Source organism: Suncus etruscus, chromosome 1 (assembly GCF_024139225.1).
Source record: "Suncus etruscus isolate mSunEtr1 chromosome 1, mSunEtr1.pri.cur, whole genome shotgun sequence".
Classification (NCBI taxonomy): Eukaryota; Metazoa; Chordata; class Mammalia; order Eulipotyphla; family Soricidae; genus Suncus; species Suncus etruscus.
In genome coordinates this window covers 158,960,646-158,979,256 of record NC_064848.1, presented here as the reverse complement: position 1 = coordinate 158,979,256, position 18,611 = coordinate 158,960,646, and the positions used below count along the sequence as shown (strand labels likewise).

The 18,611-nt window shown below is 43.7% G+C and overlaps 1 protein-coding gene across 1 annotated transcript in view; it reads left to right on the top strand.

Annotated features, from left to right (window-relative positions):
- The window catches only part of RPA1 (replication protein A1), a 69,871-nt gene extending 58,871 nt beyond the window's left edge, over positions 1-11,000 (top strand). The window contains 8 exon segments of the mRNA XM_049782654.1: positions 1,234-1,252; positions 1,254-1,367; positions 4,979-5,098; positions 5,100-5,156; positions 6,660-6,704; positions 6,707-6,765; positions 8,764-8,854; positions 10,464-11,000. Of these exon segments, the coding sequence (XP_049638611.1) occupies positions 1,234-1,252; positions 1,254-1,367; positions 4,979-5,098; positions 5,100-5,156; positions 6,660-6,704; positions 6,707-6,765; positions 8,764-8,854; positions 10,464-10,583 (625 nt within the window). The 3' untranslated portion in view covers positions 10,584-11,000.
- The last annotated feature ends 7,611 nt before the right edge of the window (positions 11,001-18,611 follow it).

Genomic DNA, 18,611 nt, shown 5'->3' with positions numbered 1-18,611 from the left:
TACCTAATAAATTGCTTTGGGTCATATAGTCTTTGGATTCTATTTTTGTTCTTTTTTGGACCATACCTAGTAATGCTCAAGGGTTATTTCTGGCTCTGCACTCAGGAATCACTCCTGGCAGTGCTCGGAGGACCATATGGGATGGCAGGGATCAAGCACAGTTGGCCTGTGCAAGGCAAGCGCCTTACCCAGTGTCTTATCACGCCAGCTCGTCTTTGAATTTTATAGCAGGCTTGTAAGTTCTTTCGCCACTGGGACAGTTTTGCTACTGTGTTACAGGACATTGGCCCTGATTTTCTGTCTTGACAGTGATGATAATATATTGGCAGCTGCCCAGTAACTGTCAGCTGAATGGAGACCATTTTTACATGATGGCTTTTTGTTATTGACTTTCCCAGTAACTGTTTTTAGGCATTGGACCCTGTGGCTTTGTTGATATGCAAGGCTAATTTAACAAAATGTTCTGTACAGGCCTGGGCAACAGCTCAAGCAGTAGAACATTGGCCTTGGATGTACAGAGCCCTGAGTTCAATCCTTGGTATTATATGCCGTCCTCCACCAACCCATCAGAGCTGGGTATAGCCCTGCTGGTTCAAGCATTGAGCTTTGACTAATAGGCCAAGTAACACCAGGACTAGCCCCCAGATCTCCAAAGCTCCTCAGGGATATGATCCCTATAATTAAAAAAAAAGAAAAAGAAAAGGTTCTATGTCTTGTATGGTTTTGATTTTGGTTTTGGCTTTTGGGCCACACCCAGTGATGCTTAGGGGTTACTCCTGGCTATGTGCTCAGAAATTGCTCCTGGCTTAGGGGACTATCTGGGACGCCGGCGATCGAACTCAGGTCCATCCTGGGTTAGCCGCATGCAAGGCAAATGCCCTACCACTGTGCTATTGCTCTGGCCCCATGTTTTTGTTTTCTATGGGGGAGGCACACAGTAGTGGCTACCAGAACTACAACCTGGTCATTCTCAGGAGGCTGTGTTATGCTGGGGGATTAAACCTAGGGCCCCAGTGCATTCCATCTAGGCTCAGTTCTTTCCCTGGCCTAGTACTGTCTGTCTTGACCCACTGGGGGGCATCAAAGCAATTGGGATAAGAAGAGGCCATTGTTTTTCTTCATTGGACTTAGCACACAAGGAAGATTTTTAGCTTGAATAAAGCATTGAAACAAGTGGCATAATCAATAGGTATCTAATGTGTTCTTGATCCAGTTTTTTTGTTTATTTTCCAGGTTTGACTCAGAAGGACAAAGGCCTAGCTGGTGTTTCTATCTCTGATCTAAAGAGTGGAGGAACAGGGTCAAGCAACACTAACTGGAAAACCTTATATGAGGTTAAATCAGAGAACTTGGGCCATGGAGACAAGGTATCTCAGTTTCAATAGTTTTCATAACTTGCTTCATAGAAGTATGTGGTGTGTAATTTCTGATACCCACTGCCAGGTATAAATTCAGAGCTGAGATTCTTTCCTTGAACCCCTAAAATTATTAAGAACTCCGACAGTATTTTGATTGAGTTGGGGCTGGAACAATAGTATATATATTGAGTAGGGCACTTGCCTTGCTTGGGGAGGGTTCAAATCCTTGGCATCCCCTGACCACAGAGAGCAGGAGTGATAAGTCCTGAACACTGCCAGGTGTGATCCAAAAGCAAAAAAAAAAAAAGTTGATTAAGAAGTAGTCTCTAGTCAATGTGTATTAGAATAAAGTACTCTCCCCAGGCTCTTTTTCTTTACTGTGGACTGTTTGTAACCAGAGCCTATTAAGGCTCACACTGAGCATTAGTCAGGCAGTGAGTGGCAGGGCAGGAGTCAGGCAGTTCACGTGTGCTTTGCCTGTCGGGGAATGTTGACTTCCAGTGTGTTGGGAGGTGTCAAGTGTTTGGTGGCTAGAACTGGCTCTGTTACTGGACTTCAGTTGCAGCTTCTCGGCATTATTGGGGCCGTGGGGTTGACCTTTCCATTAGTGTTCAGGGAGCCTGGAGATCACCCCCAACAATACTTGGCTCAGCTGCACAGTGCTGTTCAGGCCCACTAGAGTTGGGCCCTCCAGAACTCTACCTGGGACTGCTTGTGAGGCCATGTGATATCTGGATTAAACTTGGTGCTTTGGCTTGTCCATTAAGCGTGTGTTCACCCTGGAACAAGGTTCTTTCTAAGTCTTTCGAGCTTTGTGTTCTTTCTTGAACACAAATTCTTCCTTTCCTTCTCTCCTTATGTCATCTTTCTAAGTAAGTTTCATTCAGTAAAAAACTACCTTGCTTTAAGCAATTAAACAAATTCAGGCCTTGTGCATGCTAGCCATGTGCTCCAGACCTTTGATATACTCCTCAATACCCCCAAGAATTTAAATCTTGTTTCTCTTTTATGCCTCCACCAAGCAATTCCTGCTTTATAATTTTCATATTATACAGTATAGTTTTTGACTCTTACTGCCTCATTTTGCTCTACTCTTAATTCACCATTGTCACAAACTAACATTAAAGCTACTCTAAAGCTCTTTGAGAATTAAACATTGGAAGCATCAGTGTTGTCCTGTTTTAGGAATATCTGGGGCTGGAGAGATAGCATGGAGGTAAGGTGTTTGCCTTTCATGCAGAAGGATGTTGGTTCGAATCCCGGCATCCCATATGGTCCTCTGTGCCTGCCAGGGGCGATTTCTGAGCATAGAGCCAGAAATAACCCCTGAGCGCTGCCAGGTGTGACCCAACCCCCCCCCCCTCCAAAAAAAAAAGGGAATATCCATGGAGGGTTAATTTTGTTCAATTTCTCTTAAATGTAAAGGAAGTCTAAATCTGTTGTAAGACTCTTCTTATGGGGTCAGAAAGATGATACAGGGTTAGGTCATGTGTCTGACTTGTGGCTGACTCCTGGTTTTGGTCACCTGAGCATCAGTATAGCTCTGGAGCCCTTGTGCATTCAGGTTGCCCACCCAAAAGGAAAAAATAAATCAACTTAGAAAATCCCTGTTTGAAGTCATGTTTTATGAATCTGGACAATACCTGGAGATGAAGCTCAGGAAATTCCCCCTACTATCAGTGACCCTCCACCCACATCCTAGAGCTATCAAGATTTTAGGGTACTCATCTAAAAGATCAAGCATCCTCTAAATTTTACATTATTATTTGCCTCTTTAGTCTGAAAATAATGTAAAATCCCTGAGATTCCTGGCCAGACTTAGAGTGTACCAAGAAGAATGAATGGCTCACCATAAAATTATTTCATTCCATATACTTTCTGTGGAGAGTTTAAAAAGCATTTAGGATCTGGATATAGCTCAAAGGGCTACAGTGCCTGCTTTGCATGTGTGGGACCCGTAGTTGAAACCCCCCCCCACAGCACATGATCCTCAAAACTATGGGGGCAGCTCTGTTGGCACCTTGCACCCCAACCTCACGTTGCTGGGCTGAGTCCTGAAACCTTTGGTTCACTTGCCCAAGTATCTTTTGGGATGTTTCCTTTCCCTTCCAAGCAGTGGCCTGGGAAGCCCACAGGAAAAAGATATAAACAAATAGCATCGACATAAAGAAAGCCCAAGCACATAATTTATCCTTGCTATATTTACTTATGCCTTTTTAAAGTCACTTATTTAGTTATTTTGCATTTTGGGGAGTGGATATCACACCTAGTCGTGCTTAGGGGTTATGCCTGGCTCTGCATTCAGGAATTAGTCCTTGTTATGCCCAGGGGATCATATGAGATGCCTGGGATTGAACCTGGGTAGGCCTATGCAAGGCTAATGCCCTACCCTCTGTATTATCACTCTACACACACACCCCACTTGCATTTTTAATCCTGGAGTTGACAAACTGTCACAGGCCAAATCCAGCCTACAACTTGCTACTGTGTATAAAGTTTTATTGGAACACTGCCACATCCTTTGATTTACTTATTGTCTACAGAAGCTCTTGAATCAAAACAGCTTAGTAGAGTAGCTGCAATGGAGAATGACCAAAATGGCTTGTATAGCTTGGAGTATTTACTGTCTGATTTTTTTTACAGAAAAAAACTTTGCTTCCCCTTGCCTCAGTAAAGATCAAGTTGGGTCTAGCTCTTTATATTTTTTGGGGGGGAGAGAGGGGGGTTTTGTAGGGGGAGGAGGGACTAGTGGGTTCGTTGATTTGGGTTTGGGCCATACTCACTTGTGTTCAGGGCCTTCATCTAACTCTGTGCTTAGAGATTGATCCCAGGTCAACAGTGTTCGAACCAAATTCTTTGCTTACTGTGCTGTCAAGCCCCTAGAATTTTGCTTGATTTTGGTTTGGGGCCTATGCTTGATTTTGTGCTCAGGCTTCATTCCTGGCAAGGCCCTGAAGACCTTACAGTGCCAGGGATTGAACCCAGGACTTCACACATGCAAAATGTGTGATCTGCCATGGAGCCACATCCCTAGCCTCCTCCTCTATGTTTAATATTTTCCACTTATATTTAAAATTTGTACTTTTTTATTTCAAAAATTAGGAGGGATTGGGCAGAGTGTGATAATACAGCAGACAAGATGTTTACCTTGCACACAAGCTGACCCTGATTATGTCCTCAGCATCACATATGGTTCCCCAAGCATGGCCAGGAGTGATCCCTGAATACAGAACCAGGATTAAGCCCTGAGCAGAGGAAGAGGAATGGCTGAATCTAAGCACGCTAGATTTTACCACATCACTCTTGTATTCCCTAAATCCCAGCAGAAGGACACGAGGTCCAAGTCATTGTTTTTAATGGTCTATTTCAGCTTTAATTAAGTCTAGGATTAACTCTTATTGTTAAGAAATTATGTGTTTTAGAATTTGGCTTTTATCTTTATGGCTTTGTCGTCAGTCCTCACAATTGATCACTAAAACGAATAGAGTGAAATGTTCCCTGTATTCATCTTGTGATCTTGAGAGGTGGCATATACAAACACTGTTTATATGTAAAGGGCAAGCCTTTGGACTGCTAAGTTTAATTCTGAATAGAGGCTGGTCTTGTGTCTTTTTCTGAAGGCAGACTATTTAGCTCTGTGGCGACAGTGGTAGTTTCTGCGCAAAGAGAACTGTATGTACCAGGCTTGCCCAACTCAGGACTGCAATAAGAAAGTGATTGATCAGCAGAATGGATTATACCCGCTGTGAAAAGTGTGACAGTGAATTTCCTAATTTCAAGTATCGCATGATACTGTCAGTAAGTAGAATGGGCAAATAGAGCTATTGTGCCATCTCTTTTTGCTTGGGTTTTTGGCTTTTGTTTTGTTTTTGGTGTTTGTTTTATTTTGGGCCACATAGATGTATTCAGGTCTTAAGACTTAGATTCTGTAGTCAGGGATAACCCCTGACTGGTAAACTCAGGGAACTTCATGTGGTGCCAGCATATGTCAAAGTGAGCAACAAAGTGTGCATAACTTTGGTTTGACCCCCATCCTTGAACCAACAATAGGGAAGGGAAATGGGGGAGCAAGAAATTTCAATCTTGGGACCATGGAGATAGTACAGCGAATAAGGCACATACCTTGTATACAACTTACCCTGGTTCCATTCCTGGCACCCCATATGGGTCCCTGAGTGCAGAGCACAGGAAGTAAACCCTGAGCACTGCCAGGATGCCCTGGGACTCCCATTTTCCCCCAAAAAATACACTTTAGTCCCAAAGCCATTGCCCAGTACTGAAGGGCACTAATATTCTCATATTCTCACAGATTAAAGCTTAGCAGAGCATCTTTCTCATGGTTTAAAATCACTCTTTCAGGGCTGGAGAGATAGCATGAAGGTAAGGGCGTTTGCCTTGCATGCAGAAGGACAGAGGTTTCAAATCCCGGCATGGTCTCCTGAGCCTGCCAGAAGCATTCTGAGCATAGGGCCAGAGTAACCCCTGAGCGCAGCTGAGTGTGACGCAAAAAAAAAAAGAAAGAAAGAGAGAGAGAGAGAGAAAGAAAGAAAGAAAGAAAGAAAGAAAGAAAGAGAGAAAGAACGAAAGAAAGAAAGAAAGAAAGAAAGAAAGAAAGAAAGAAAGAAAGAAAGAAAGAAAGAAAAAGAAAGAGAAGAAAGAGAGAGGAGAGAGAAGAGAGAGAGGAGAGAGAGAGGAGAGAGAGAGAGAAGGGAGGAAGGAAAGGAAGGGAGGGAGGGGGAGGGAGGGAGGGAGGGAGGGAGGGAGGGAGGAAGGAAGGAAGGAAGGAAGGAAGGAAGGAAGGAAGGAAGGAAGGAAGGAAGGAAGGAAGGAAGGAAGGAAGGAAGGACACTCTTCCATAGCATATTATGTTCCTGTTGCAATTCAGACTTAAGTTGTATACTTTGTTACTTTTCTTCATCTTCTTACTACCCCTCTCCTCCCTCTTTCCCCTCTTCCTCCTTTCTCCTCTTCCTCTTCCTCTGTAGCACTCAGGGGTTACTCCTGGCTCTGTGCTCAGAAATCACTCCTAGCAGGCATGGGGACCATATGGGATGCCGGGATTCAAACCACAGTCTCTCCTGGATTGACTGCATGCAAATGCCCTACTGCTGTGCAATCTCTCCAGTTCCAACTTTGTTACTTTTCACATACTAGAAAGAAGATAGTACCTATAGCTAACGATGGAAATTTGCTCCTGAAAATCATTTTAACAAGTGGGGAAAATTTGTCTCCCCTTCCATTCCTCTCCCCATATCTTTCCCTCTACCAGGTATTTGCTGAAACTACAGTTGTGTTTTTTAGGCGAACATTGCTGATTTTCACGAGAACCAGTGGGTCACTTGTTTTCCAGGAAATCTGCAGAAGCTATCCTCGGGCAAAGCACTGCTTATCTTGGGGAGCTGAAAGAAGAAGGTCCGAGCCACATCTTTTATTATTACTCTAATTAGTTCCTAGGCAATAATACCTCTTTTTCTGTTTGGTTTGGATGACACTCCATGCTTAGGGGAATGAATACAGGGCCCCGGAACAGGAAGGGCACACTCAGCCCATTGAGGAGTCACCCAAAGAGAAGCTCTGTTCATTTGCCTTTGACTCTCCTCTTTATTCTTTGGCCCATGAGATCTCTAGAAATAATCCCAACAAACTTGTACAGAAATGACTGGAATCCACTTTAAAGTGAGATGACATCTTTATTTTTCCTGGTCTTCTATTTTCATATTAGATTTTTAAGACTCAAGACATCTTTCAGGTTTTTTTTTTTATGAGCTTATTATATTTAACTATTTTTACTGCTGCTGAATGAGGACATATAGTCACTCTCCCCTCAGGAGTATGTGCTCCAAGCTTTTCCCAATCTTGAAAGAATAATGGCAGATGGTATAATTTTGTGAAGATTATACTCATTGTTGTATTTATGTATCTGAAAACCCACTGGAGGGGTGAAGGGAAAGGGGAGTAGAAAAGTAACTCTTACAAAAGACTTGTGTATAATAAAGCTGTTTACCCATGTGTCTTGTAGAGCTAAGATATGACTGTTGGGAACTAAATTTATTTTTTAATTAATCTGATGGATATTTTTTCAGTTAGAGCTAAATTTATTTTTTTGCATCTTTATATAAAATGCTCTCTCTAATCCCACTCAGTTTACCAGACTTCTAATAAGATTAAGTGGTAGTTGGGGGGGGTGAAAGAGGGAGAAGACTGAGTGTTTTCTTATATTTTCGTTGAATCAGTGAAACTTGAAATTTTTTTTCTGAACGTTTTTCTGGTTTTTGGTTTGTTTTGTGTGTTTGTTGTTTGGGCCATACCCAGCAGTGCTCCAGAGACCCACCGTTGCTGAGGGTCCAGGACTCCTACAGGCAAAGCCTGTGTTCTAGTCCTTCCTGCCATCTTCCTGGCTCACTCATTTCTTAATTTATTGATGAAGACAGTACACCTCAGATTGGAGGGGGCACACCCAGTTATGCTCAGGGGTTACTCCTGGTTATGCGCTCAGAAATCGCTCCTGTCTTTGAGGGACCATATTGTTGCCGGGGATCGAACCGCCGTCCATCCTGAGTCAGCCATGTGCAAGGAAAACACCCTATTGCAGCACCATCACTCCGGCTCTGGGCCCTCAGATTTTTTCTGTCACAAACTTTTTGTTTGGAAGTATGTTTCCGTAAGTGTTTAGTGCTTTTAAAATTTATTATTAGGCCTAGAGTGATAGTACAATGGGTAGAACGTTTGCTTTGTATGTAGCCAATCCAGGAGCCAATCCATAGTCTGCCAGGAGTATTCCTGAGTACCACTGGGTATGGCCCCAAGACAAGCAAACTTATTATTCTAATAAAGTATAATAGGAAATTGGCCAGGGGTGTGTATGTGTGTGCATACTCTCACTTTTTCTTTCTCTCTCTCACTCTCTCAGTCTCTCTCACTCTTTCATATGTCAGAGTGGAGCACAGGTACCCATCCTCCCAGGGCCCGTTCTTTCCCCTACACCTTCTTTATTTTTTTTTAACTTTTTGTAATTGAGGTGACAGGGTCCAGCTTTATTCTGGTCTTTATAAGGTCAGTTAGCTGTACAGCTATAACTGCTGTCTGTCTCCAGAATTTTCCATTATTCTAAACTGAACTGGTCATTAGTAGTGACTTCCCATTCTCTTCTTTCCTCAGCCCCACACCATTATTCTACTTTCTGTGCATATACTGCTTCTCTGGATAAATTACTTGAGTTTTTTAAAAAGATTCTTAACAGCTTTATATAAGAAAGTATCACCTGTAGGCTAGAATTCTTATTTAATTTCAAAAGACTAGGATTGATCATTTTTCTCACATTTCTCTTTTTTTTTCCAAAACTTTTACAGATTATTGTCAGTGGTCCAGTAGTTTCCATGCCTGAAAGTGTTAATCTTTTTTCTTTGCAGAATGAACATGCATTTGAGGAAGTTTTCCAGAATGCCAACTTTCGATCTTTTACATTCAGGATCAGGGTCAAACTCGAGACTTACAATGTAAGTAAAGGCAGCCTCCCTGCTGAGCTGCCAGGAGTTAGCAGTTGGAAGTGGCTGTTGTCACCCACAGCAGCATTCCAACCTCCTTGTTAGCACCAAACCCAGTGTGAGACTCCCCTCGTTTGTGTACTTATGCATTGAATCTTCTCAGTACTAGGGTGCTGATCCTGTCCCTGTTTTCATACGAGACTTTGAGAGGTGATGTGTCTTTGTAATGTCATAGACAAAATAGGAGGAATTTGTTGTGTGACCTTTTCAGCTAAAACCTCCAGGTTTGGGCTGGAGCGATAGTACAGCCAATAAGGTTGTCTTGCATGTGGTCCACAATCCTCAGCACCACCTACCATCTCCTAAGCACCCCAAGTGAGTCTTGAATACAGAGCCAAGGGCAAGCCTTACGACTGAACCAGGAGTAAGCCCTAAGCCCCTGCCCCCAACAAAAATCCCCTCAAAAAAAAACAAAAAACAAAAACCCTGAGATCTTTATATTTATGTACTGACAATGAATGCTGATTTGTCCAACCTTATCTTCCACCTGATTTGGGTTCTTTGCATACTTTCTGGGCATTCTCTCAATCTGCCTCTAAAGGCACTATTTAACCCCTGGATATAAAGGAATGGTATAAAGGAATGATCAATCTTCACATAGGCACCCCTGCTTATCATGGAGTTTACACATTTTCATTACATCCTACTGTAGTCTGTAAGCAGTGGATGTGTTAGGGATTCAAATGTCTGGTGCAGTGAGGGCTGGGTTAGAGCTGGAATGTCAGAGTATGACCAGGGAAGATTGAGTGCAAAGAGACCACCTCCTAAAACCTGAGATACGGCTCAGACTATATCTTCCTCCTCTGGTTTTCCTTCTAGGACCATATTCAGTTTCTTTGGAAATGAAAAGTGAGCTTTCAGAACTGGCTATGTGGTTCTAGGGAAGTCATTGATTCTCTCTCTTTCTGCCTTGAAAAGAGACATCATTGGCTTGTTAAGCCTACTGTGGACCATCTCCTTTTGACTCCAGCTTGCTGAGTGTTTAGGTCATGCAAAAAAAGACACTGGGCCTCAGTGAAAGGGAGGATTCAGGGCTGAAGTGATAGTACAGCAGGTAGAGTGATTTTCTTTTTTTTTTTTTTTTTTTTTTTTTGGTTTTTGGTTTTTGGACCACACCCGGCGGTGCTCAGGGGTTACTTCTGGCTGTCTGCTCAGAAATAGCTCCTGGCAGGCTCAGGGGGGCCATATGGGACACCGGGATTCGAACCAACCACCTTTGGTCCTGGATCGGCTGCTTGCAAGGCAAACGCCGCTGTGCTATCTCTCCGGCCCTAGAGTGATTTTCTTGCATGCTGCTAACCTGAGTTTGAACCCTATATTCCATAAAGTCCTCAGAGCCAGTAGCTGCCAAGTGTAGCCCCTGCCCAAAAAAATGAAGAAAGGAAAGATCTGTCTACTCTCTGGTCCCATGGATTCTGGATTTTCCTATTGGAATTAACTAAACTCTGAATCTTACATGCTTTTGTGGTTTCTCCTGCTGGGCTTGTTGAAACCACTGAAGCAAAGGGGGTTATCACCACTGCTTCAATCATATATACAAACTGCTTTTCTCTTCTCAAAGGATGAGTCTAGAATTAAGGCCACTGTGATGGACGTGAAGCCTGTGGACTACAGAGAGTACGGCAGACGGCTGATCACAAACATCAGGAAAAATGCAGTGAATGTGAGAAACGCAGGCTGACCGGACAGAAGCTTGAAAAGAAAGAGCTAAAATGAAATTGATTTTCTTGACCCCCTCTGTGGCACTTCAACATCTGCTGCTCAGTACACAGAACCTCTTGCTGGGGGACTAAGTGTTTCGTCTTTCTGCCTCTCGGAACCGGTGGTCGTCAGAGGAAAATGCAGTCAGGTGGCTTTGGTACAGATGGGTGGCCCTAGATACTCAGGCGGCAGGTGATCTAGTACCACTGGCCAGCCCAGCTTTGATCCCCAGAACACCATATGGTACCATGTGCCTGCCAAGGGTAATTCCTGAGTGCAGAGCCAGGATTGTTATGGATGGCCCCAAAACAGTAGCAACCCCACAGAAAGATTTCATTATATGTCACAAATCACTAACCCTAAATCTGCATCAGGGAAATAAAGTCTGTAACTTGCATCTCTGCTTTCCAATTTGGATTTCTTCTCAGGAGGGAGAACTGAGAAATGGTTGTCTGAACCTGGGTGTTCTCAGAAGCATGTCTTCCTGGAATTCAAAGGCTCGGTCTTTCGAGAGGTGCCAGATAGTTGTTAATGCTTGGAATGGAAATAGAGTAGAATTATTAATCAAAGGCTTATCTTTTATATCTGAAGAAGATCCTTCCTTCAGGGTTTAATAGACTGAGTCAGACAGGTCTGACGTTAATCAAAATTGTCTCTTCTGAGGAAGGCTGATAAGCATTGACTTGCTGTCCCCTGGGGACATCTGGGCAACTACAAAGCTTTGCTTTAGTTTTCTCTTCAATTAATGTTGTTTTCTCGGTGAGAACACACTTCTTTTTTTTTTTTTTTTTTTGAGCCACACCCAGCAGTACTCAGAGGTTACTCTGCACTCAGAGAGCACTCCTGGCAGGCTTCAGGGGAACCATATGGGATACTGGGGGATCGAACCCAGATAGGCCACATGCAAGGCAAATGCCCCTACCCACTGTGCTATGTCATTCCAGCCCCAAGACACACTTTTTCCTTCCCACCTTGTACATATTGCTTGTATTTGTATGTTTCATTTCTTGATTAAAGTTAAGTTGGAGGAAGAGCCCTTTTGTTTCTCTTGCTGTGTCTTAATAAACAGTATATTCTCCACTATGAATGCCACTTTTTTAGACTGCAAAGGGGTCTGGTACTGGAAAGTAATTAATTAGCCTTCATAAAATAAATGTTCACTTGAGGGAGATGTTCACTCATTACAAACTCAAAGATTAGTCCAAGGCATGGAGATCACTCTTCTTAATGTTTACATCACTGAATTGTATCTTTAAAAGAAAGAAAACATTATGGACCAAAAGCCATTGTGCCCAAGAATGCTGATGATATGGCACTTTGGGATTTTATTGATGTTGATACAGCAGCCTAACACACCAGCCAGACTTTGAAATGTGTACAGACAGTCAGCTAGTAAGAAAACAGTAATTATGCTACTGGGCTTTGCAGTCAGCAAGAGCATGCTTCCTCTGTGTGTTCCTAATCATATTAATTATCTGTCTGGTTGCTGCAACCCACCACTTGTCATTTGCTGCCCATTAGTCTCCCAAGTATCCAGGTTGAGTTGCATTGTTGGGTTTGCATGTGTAAATGTGGCCTGGCAAGGCCTTGGGTAGACCTCTCCTTTGTGTTAGAGTCTGTCTCTGGAACCTTTGCCAGCCCTCTTAGTGAGAGGAAGAGCCACCAGCTCCAGGCAGGTAGATTCTACTCCTCAGAACAGACACTGGGGGCGGGGGGAGGGGGGGCTTTTTTCAGGCCTACTAATTGTTTGGACACATTCTTAATCTCAGAAGATGGTCACTGGGTCGCGTTTGATTCGAGTTTGAGACGATGATTTTTATGAAGTACTTTTCTGTCTGACCTTGTTTATAAAGCACTGACTAGGAAATTATAGTCTTTGACACTATCGTGGATTGACAAATTGTGGGTTGAAAGTGGTAATCTAGCTTTCAGTCCAGTAACCAATCTCTTATTATATCTCCTACTCCTGGCATTCCCTCCTCTTCTTGATATATGTATGTATCCCCAGGAAGGGGCTGAACCAGCCTTGTTGCCCTGACACAACTCCAAAATACTGTACCAGTCATGCCAAGTTCTCAATGGCTGGGTGATGAAACTGAAACACGGATAGGGATGGGATTAGAAATCCAGTGGGGGCGGGGTGTTTCTCCTGAGGGAGGAGGTTTAGTAGATTTCTCTACTAAAAAATCAGATTGCCAGTAGAGGAGTATCAGAAATTGGCTCCACTGTTGTGCTTTTAAGAGATTTAGGTCCCCAAGGATTGTCTAAATAGATTCTGGCCCTCAGTTCTTAGAATTCTCCTGGATCTAGTTTAGCTCGAAAAGCTGTTTAGTTGTTCTATTTCTCATCTTTCACTTAGAGATCAATGTTTATTTTGTGTGCTCCATGACATCAGTGTGAAACAATTAGGGGGGGATAAAAGCTAATCACTGCACCTTATTTTTAATGGTCCTTGGATTCCCTCCAATATTCTTGCAAAGAGGTGAAATGGGAGGGGGAAGTAATAATCTGATTTCTGTTCGTATTTTCAGTGTTTTATGCTTTCCATTAAAGCTTTGGCAGGCCTCTGGTGTGTGCTATTCTGATTTTCTTGAACTGCAGGGTCAAGAATTTCCCCCTCCCCACTTTGTGTTTCTGAGTGGCTTATCTTCAAAAAGTATAAATAATATTGATCATGGTATTTAATACACTAATGAAACCCGTGATTATTGACTACATAATTAATATACTGTCTAAAAGTGGCCAGGCCAGTATGTAAAGGTTTATATTGACTTGTGTTTTGTTTTGGCAGTCTGCCTCCCCAGGTTTTATTTATAGGAAGGAAACAGGTTGTTTGGTCTTATTTCCTTCTTTACACTTGCTAGACAGCCATTCTCCCCTAGTGAATTGTTTTCTTTTTACAGGAGGATTTCTCCTTTCCCAACCCCCATATCTAGTTTGATTACAATCTTGTAATCCAGTGTTGGCCTGTTGGTAGAGTTCTGGCTTTTATAAATACTTGAATATCTTTTTCCAAAGAATGTTTTGTTTTCATTTGAGGAAACCTTAACTGAACAAGTAGTATTGTGTATGTATATACATATTGTATATGTTTTTAAAAGGAAATAAATGGAGGGGCTGGAGCAGTGGCGCAAGTGGTAGGGCGTTCGCCTTACACGCGGCCAACCTAGGACAGGGACCGCAGTTCAATCTCCTGGCATCCCATATGGTCCCCCAAGCCAGGGGCGCTTTCTGAGTGCATAGCCAGGAGTAACCCCTGAGCATCACTGGGTGTGGCCCAAAAAAACAAACAGGAAAAAAAGAAAGAAATGGAGATTATTTAGACCACTGAACCTTTTTTACACAAGTTATCCATATCCATTGTACAAACAAACCTAAAACTATAGGGGAAATCTGGTGCAGGAGGGATAGTGCTATGGACTGGTTTGGTACCTGTGTTTTACATTCAGGTGGCCACAGTCTGATCCCCAGTAGCACACTGCCAGGTATGACCAAAAAAGAAAAGAAAAAAATAACTGCCCATAATCTCACCAGTCAGCAAATCCACTTGTTTAGCTCATTGCTTTTTAGAAATAGAAGCTTAGAATGATAGGAGCCAGGGAGATAATTTAAGTGGCAGCCTTGTATGTATGAGACCCTGAGTTTGATCCCAGCACTGTCTGTCACCATCAGCCTCTGCATGGCTGGGGTGCCGCCCTGGTGGCCCCTAAGCATCACTAATCCTCAGCAGACAGAAGTCTGAGATGTGGCCTCCCTCTGTAAACCATATATAACATTGGGATTGTGCTGTGGATCCCGTTCCAGTACTTCCTAGCACTATAAGATAGATGCCTTTTTGATAGAAAGTAGGTCTGCGTAATTTTAATTGATCTTTGGCTTTGTGGGTCTTTACGTTTATTGAATCAGTTCACCTTGGCGGGATGTGTATACTTTCTAATTGTTACTAACGTTTGATGGGCAGGGGCATTGATTCTTTGTGCCACTGAGAAAAAGCATGCTCTCTATCGTTCTGTTAGGTTCTGATTATTTATCCTTTGCCTTAGCCCAGAGATAACACCTCAAGCCCTCTCTGGCATCAAGGGCTGGCAGGTAATTTGAGCAGCCCACGGATCCTCTACAGAAGCAGCCAGATTAATGTCGGGAGAAGAGGGAGAAAGGCAGACTTCAGCGCCCAGTGATTCATCCGACCATACAGACAAGGGTGTGGCTAGGAAGAGGCCTAATTCCCCTTGGGTTTTGCTAGCACTGTAGAAAAGGCCTCTGATTTCCTTGACCTAATGATAACTAATGATCAGTCTTTTTATTGTCTTTGTGACTTTTTTTAACTAGTTGAGAAAAGCATATAGAAACTAATGATTGTAGTACCCCCCTTTTGAGGATTCTTAAAGTCAAATTACGTGGTCTGTTTAGAGCAAGACATGGAGGTTAGTAGTAATATAGATCATATTAAATTTAGTTAATAGAGCTGGGAACGTGGCTCAGTGGTGGAGTGCTGACATTGCATGTGTAAGGCCCTGTTACCATCCCTGGCTTTTCAAAAACAAATTCAGTCCGTGCAGGGACTGGAGATAGAGCTCAAAGGACAGTACTTGCCTTGCATATATGAGGTCCTGGGTCCTTGCCCTGATGCACAAGGGTCCCTGAACATACCTGAGTCACTGTGAAAGGTGTCACAAAGTCTCAGTGATGGACTTGATAACTTTCCTCTAAGTCAAGGGTTGTCTGATTAGCAAGAAAGGTCTGCAACCTTGATTCCAAGTTTATCATTGATGTCCAAACCTTTATAGATGCCCTGAGGAGTTGGATAGGCATCACCAAAAATGTGGATTCTTTTCCTCCCCTGAGTTAATTTTTTGTTTGTTTTGTTTTGGGGCCACACCTGGCAGTGTTTAGGGCTCACTCCTGGCTCTGTGCTCAGGGATTATTTCTGATGGGCTGCAGATCAAACCCAGGCCTTACACACTGGAGCTGCATCCTTCACCCACTGCAGTTCACGTGTATGGATTTGGTTTTGGTTTTGTCTTCACATTGAATGGATGTCGAACATGGGAAAAGCTTCCTCTTACCTGCCTCAGGAGAAATGTTCATATTCAATTCAAAAGTAATCATGTAAACTTTTAATAATTGTGAGCCGTTCTTATAAAATCAGGCCTGCTCCCCAGTGTATTACCCGGTTGGTAATTGGAAGTTTGTGCTGTCATTAAAAATGACAGCTCCCTCAGATAAAATCCGGGCGCTAGTAACATGCAGATAACTCAGCCTATATTTAACTCAGCTGGTGCAGCCTTCCTGCCACAGTTAACTCACTGAGGTGCTGGATGACACCATAGAGCCATAGCCAGAAACAGCAGCTTTGTGCTCCCAAATGCCCAAACCTGAAACAACTGGGATTTTTAAAAATAAGCCCCGACTGGACTCGCTTCTCTCTTCTCTACTGACACTGCTGCTCATGTTGAAGTTTATTTATATCTTCAGTCAGCCACAGAACAGAGGTCATTTCTATTGGCCTAAAATTTTAGAGGCTTTTCTGCTTGCCTAGGAAAGCTGAGCCACTCAGCACTTAGGCTGGTAAGGCCAAGCTTGTCTTTGTAGCAGCTTTTCTAGCTCATCGCATCCCTACTCCCACCACCGCTATTTCCTTCTCTGCGATTTATTTTCAAATGTGAATAGCTGGAGAAGGTGCGTCCCTGTAAATGAGCTCTCCTCCTCTAATGGGTTCTCGCCAGGCAGCAAACCTTCCATAAAAGAGCCACTAATTAAGCAGAAAGCAGTTTGTCTTGCCCAGCCACGTTCCCTGCTCCAGCAGTCCATTTGGAAGGGGCACAACACCCTTCTTTCGAGCCTGACTTTAATACCAGTGCTTTGTCTTCCTGCCAGTGGGAAAGGTGTTTTGTACATATGTATGCTGGTCCCCATCTTCTCCCTCGTTTAGAGGAAGACTCGTGGCTGTGGTCTTTTATTTTCACGGGATTTCTTGTTCAAGTTTCTCTTCAAAGCTCACACTGGGCCCAGCCTTTCTGGCTGGAGAGCTCATCGGGAAAGCATGTTGATTTGCAGTTGAGGTACAAGCTGCTTTCAGGAAAGACGCCTGTCAGTCATAGAGGGGTCTGTGTAGAGAGGCCTGAAACTCGCCGTCTGTCCGAGTAGGCATCACAGGCTTAAGATGGCTAACCCGGGCAGCAACACAGGCAGGCTGCCACGGTGCCCGCTGCACAGGCCTCCTAACAGAACCTTTAGCTCCCGGAGTCCAGCCTCGTTTTGTCAAGTGTGTTATTAAAGTGCAGGCGGCTAGGAAAAGCAGAGCCCTCTTAATTAGAGAGCTACATGCTTGCATAGGAGGAGTGTTCTGTTCGTGGCATAATTGTCACAGCAAATTACCAGTTAGGTTAAATATTGAGCTGGTAGTTCTCCGAGCTTCAATTATTTGCTCCACCCCACTCCCCCCACCCCCGCCAACCCTCGCCATCACCTGCTATCCTGCACTTCTAACTTGATCTTCTGCCAAGTGGTAGCTTTTAAGGGAGGCTTAGAAAAGATACACTTTACAGCCGGAGCAATACATCTGGCTTTGGGCAAGTTATAGGATGCCAGGAACATCTGAATGAGGGGGTGCAATTTTTTTGCTAGGCTGTGTGGAGAGTTGGTATCATCTTACAGGTCTTCTAACTAGTTGTAAAGTGACTAGGGATAGAAAAACCTAAACAGGCTGGAAGAAGAAGGCCTAAGTTTGTTCCCCCAAGCACCCCAGGAGCAGTCCCTGTGTGCAGAACTAGGAATAGCCTCCAAGCTTGGAAATTAAAACAAAAACTCAGTCAGCTTAACTAATAGTGATGTCTTTTTGGAGGGCTGAGGTTCTGAACTGATGGTTCTGAACTAAGGAATCACTCCTAGCAAACATGAGAGACCATATGAGTGCCAGGACACAGGTCGGGCGTGTGCAAGGCAAGCATCCTACGTGCTGTACTATTGCTCCAGCCCTAACATGGATGTCTTTAAAATGAAACCCTGGTTTGATATACTACAGGAATTGCCATGGAAATATCAAATTTCATACTTTGTCACAATATTCACCGTGAGGGAAGGCCCACAAGATGGAAGAGCAGTAGAAAGAGCAAAAAGCAATGGAGAGCAGATTGAGAGAGAGAGAGAGAGAGAGAGAGAGAGAGAGAGAGAGAGATGGGCACAAGGACAGAAGGGTGTTGGAGAGGCAGGAACAGAATCTGGTGGGGGCCGTCAAAATGTGTGAGTTTGTCAGCATAAAGGTGAGAAAACTGGAGTGGTAGGAAGAAAAACGTCCATTTCAAGCCTGAGTAGCAGCTCACTGTGTAGGCACAGGAGTAGGTGACAGCAAAGCAGGTGGCACATATGGTACCCGGGAACTCAGTCCGGCTGCTTTTGTTGGAGAAGTCTGCTGCCTCACAGCAGAGCAGCCTGGACTTAGATTTCCTCAGTGCTTAAGCCCTTTGCAGTACAGGTCTCAGTGAGTGTCCTTGTCTCTATCGACCTTCCCGTGACTGGTGTTCTGGCAAGGCCAGGTACTGGGAAGATTGCTCCAGTGCAGCCTGCTCTGCTTAGCCAACAAAATAGCTGAGGAAATCCTGCAGGGGATGTTATTGGAGTGTTGTACACTCGATTCCTCACAAGCTTCATGCTGGGCTGCTCATTTTCTTTGGACAAAGATAGACTGGCTCCCTCTCTTGTTGATGGAATGAAAATTCTCCCCTGCATTATGGCTCATGTGATAACTTGGGTGGCAGTGGTGTGGGGATAATGAAGAGTCTGTTAATAGCTCTAGTTAAACCCAGTAATATCACTCTATCAACCTTCAGCCGGCTGTGGGAATCTAACCCAGTTTTGTATTCCTAAACGTCTAAAGCCTGCCACCAGCATCTTGTGAGCACTAATAAGGAGCTGGCTGTCATCTGTCTGTTTCCGGGAGCATATTTATAAACCGGTGGCTCGTTTCTTAACTCTAGGACGGTGCCTCTTCCAATTCCAGCTCCCCAGC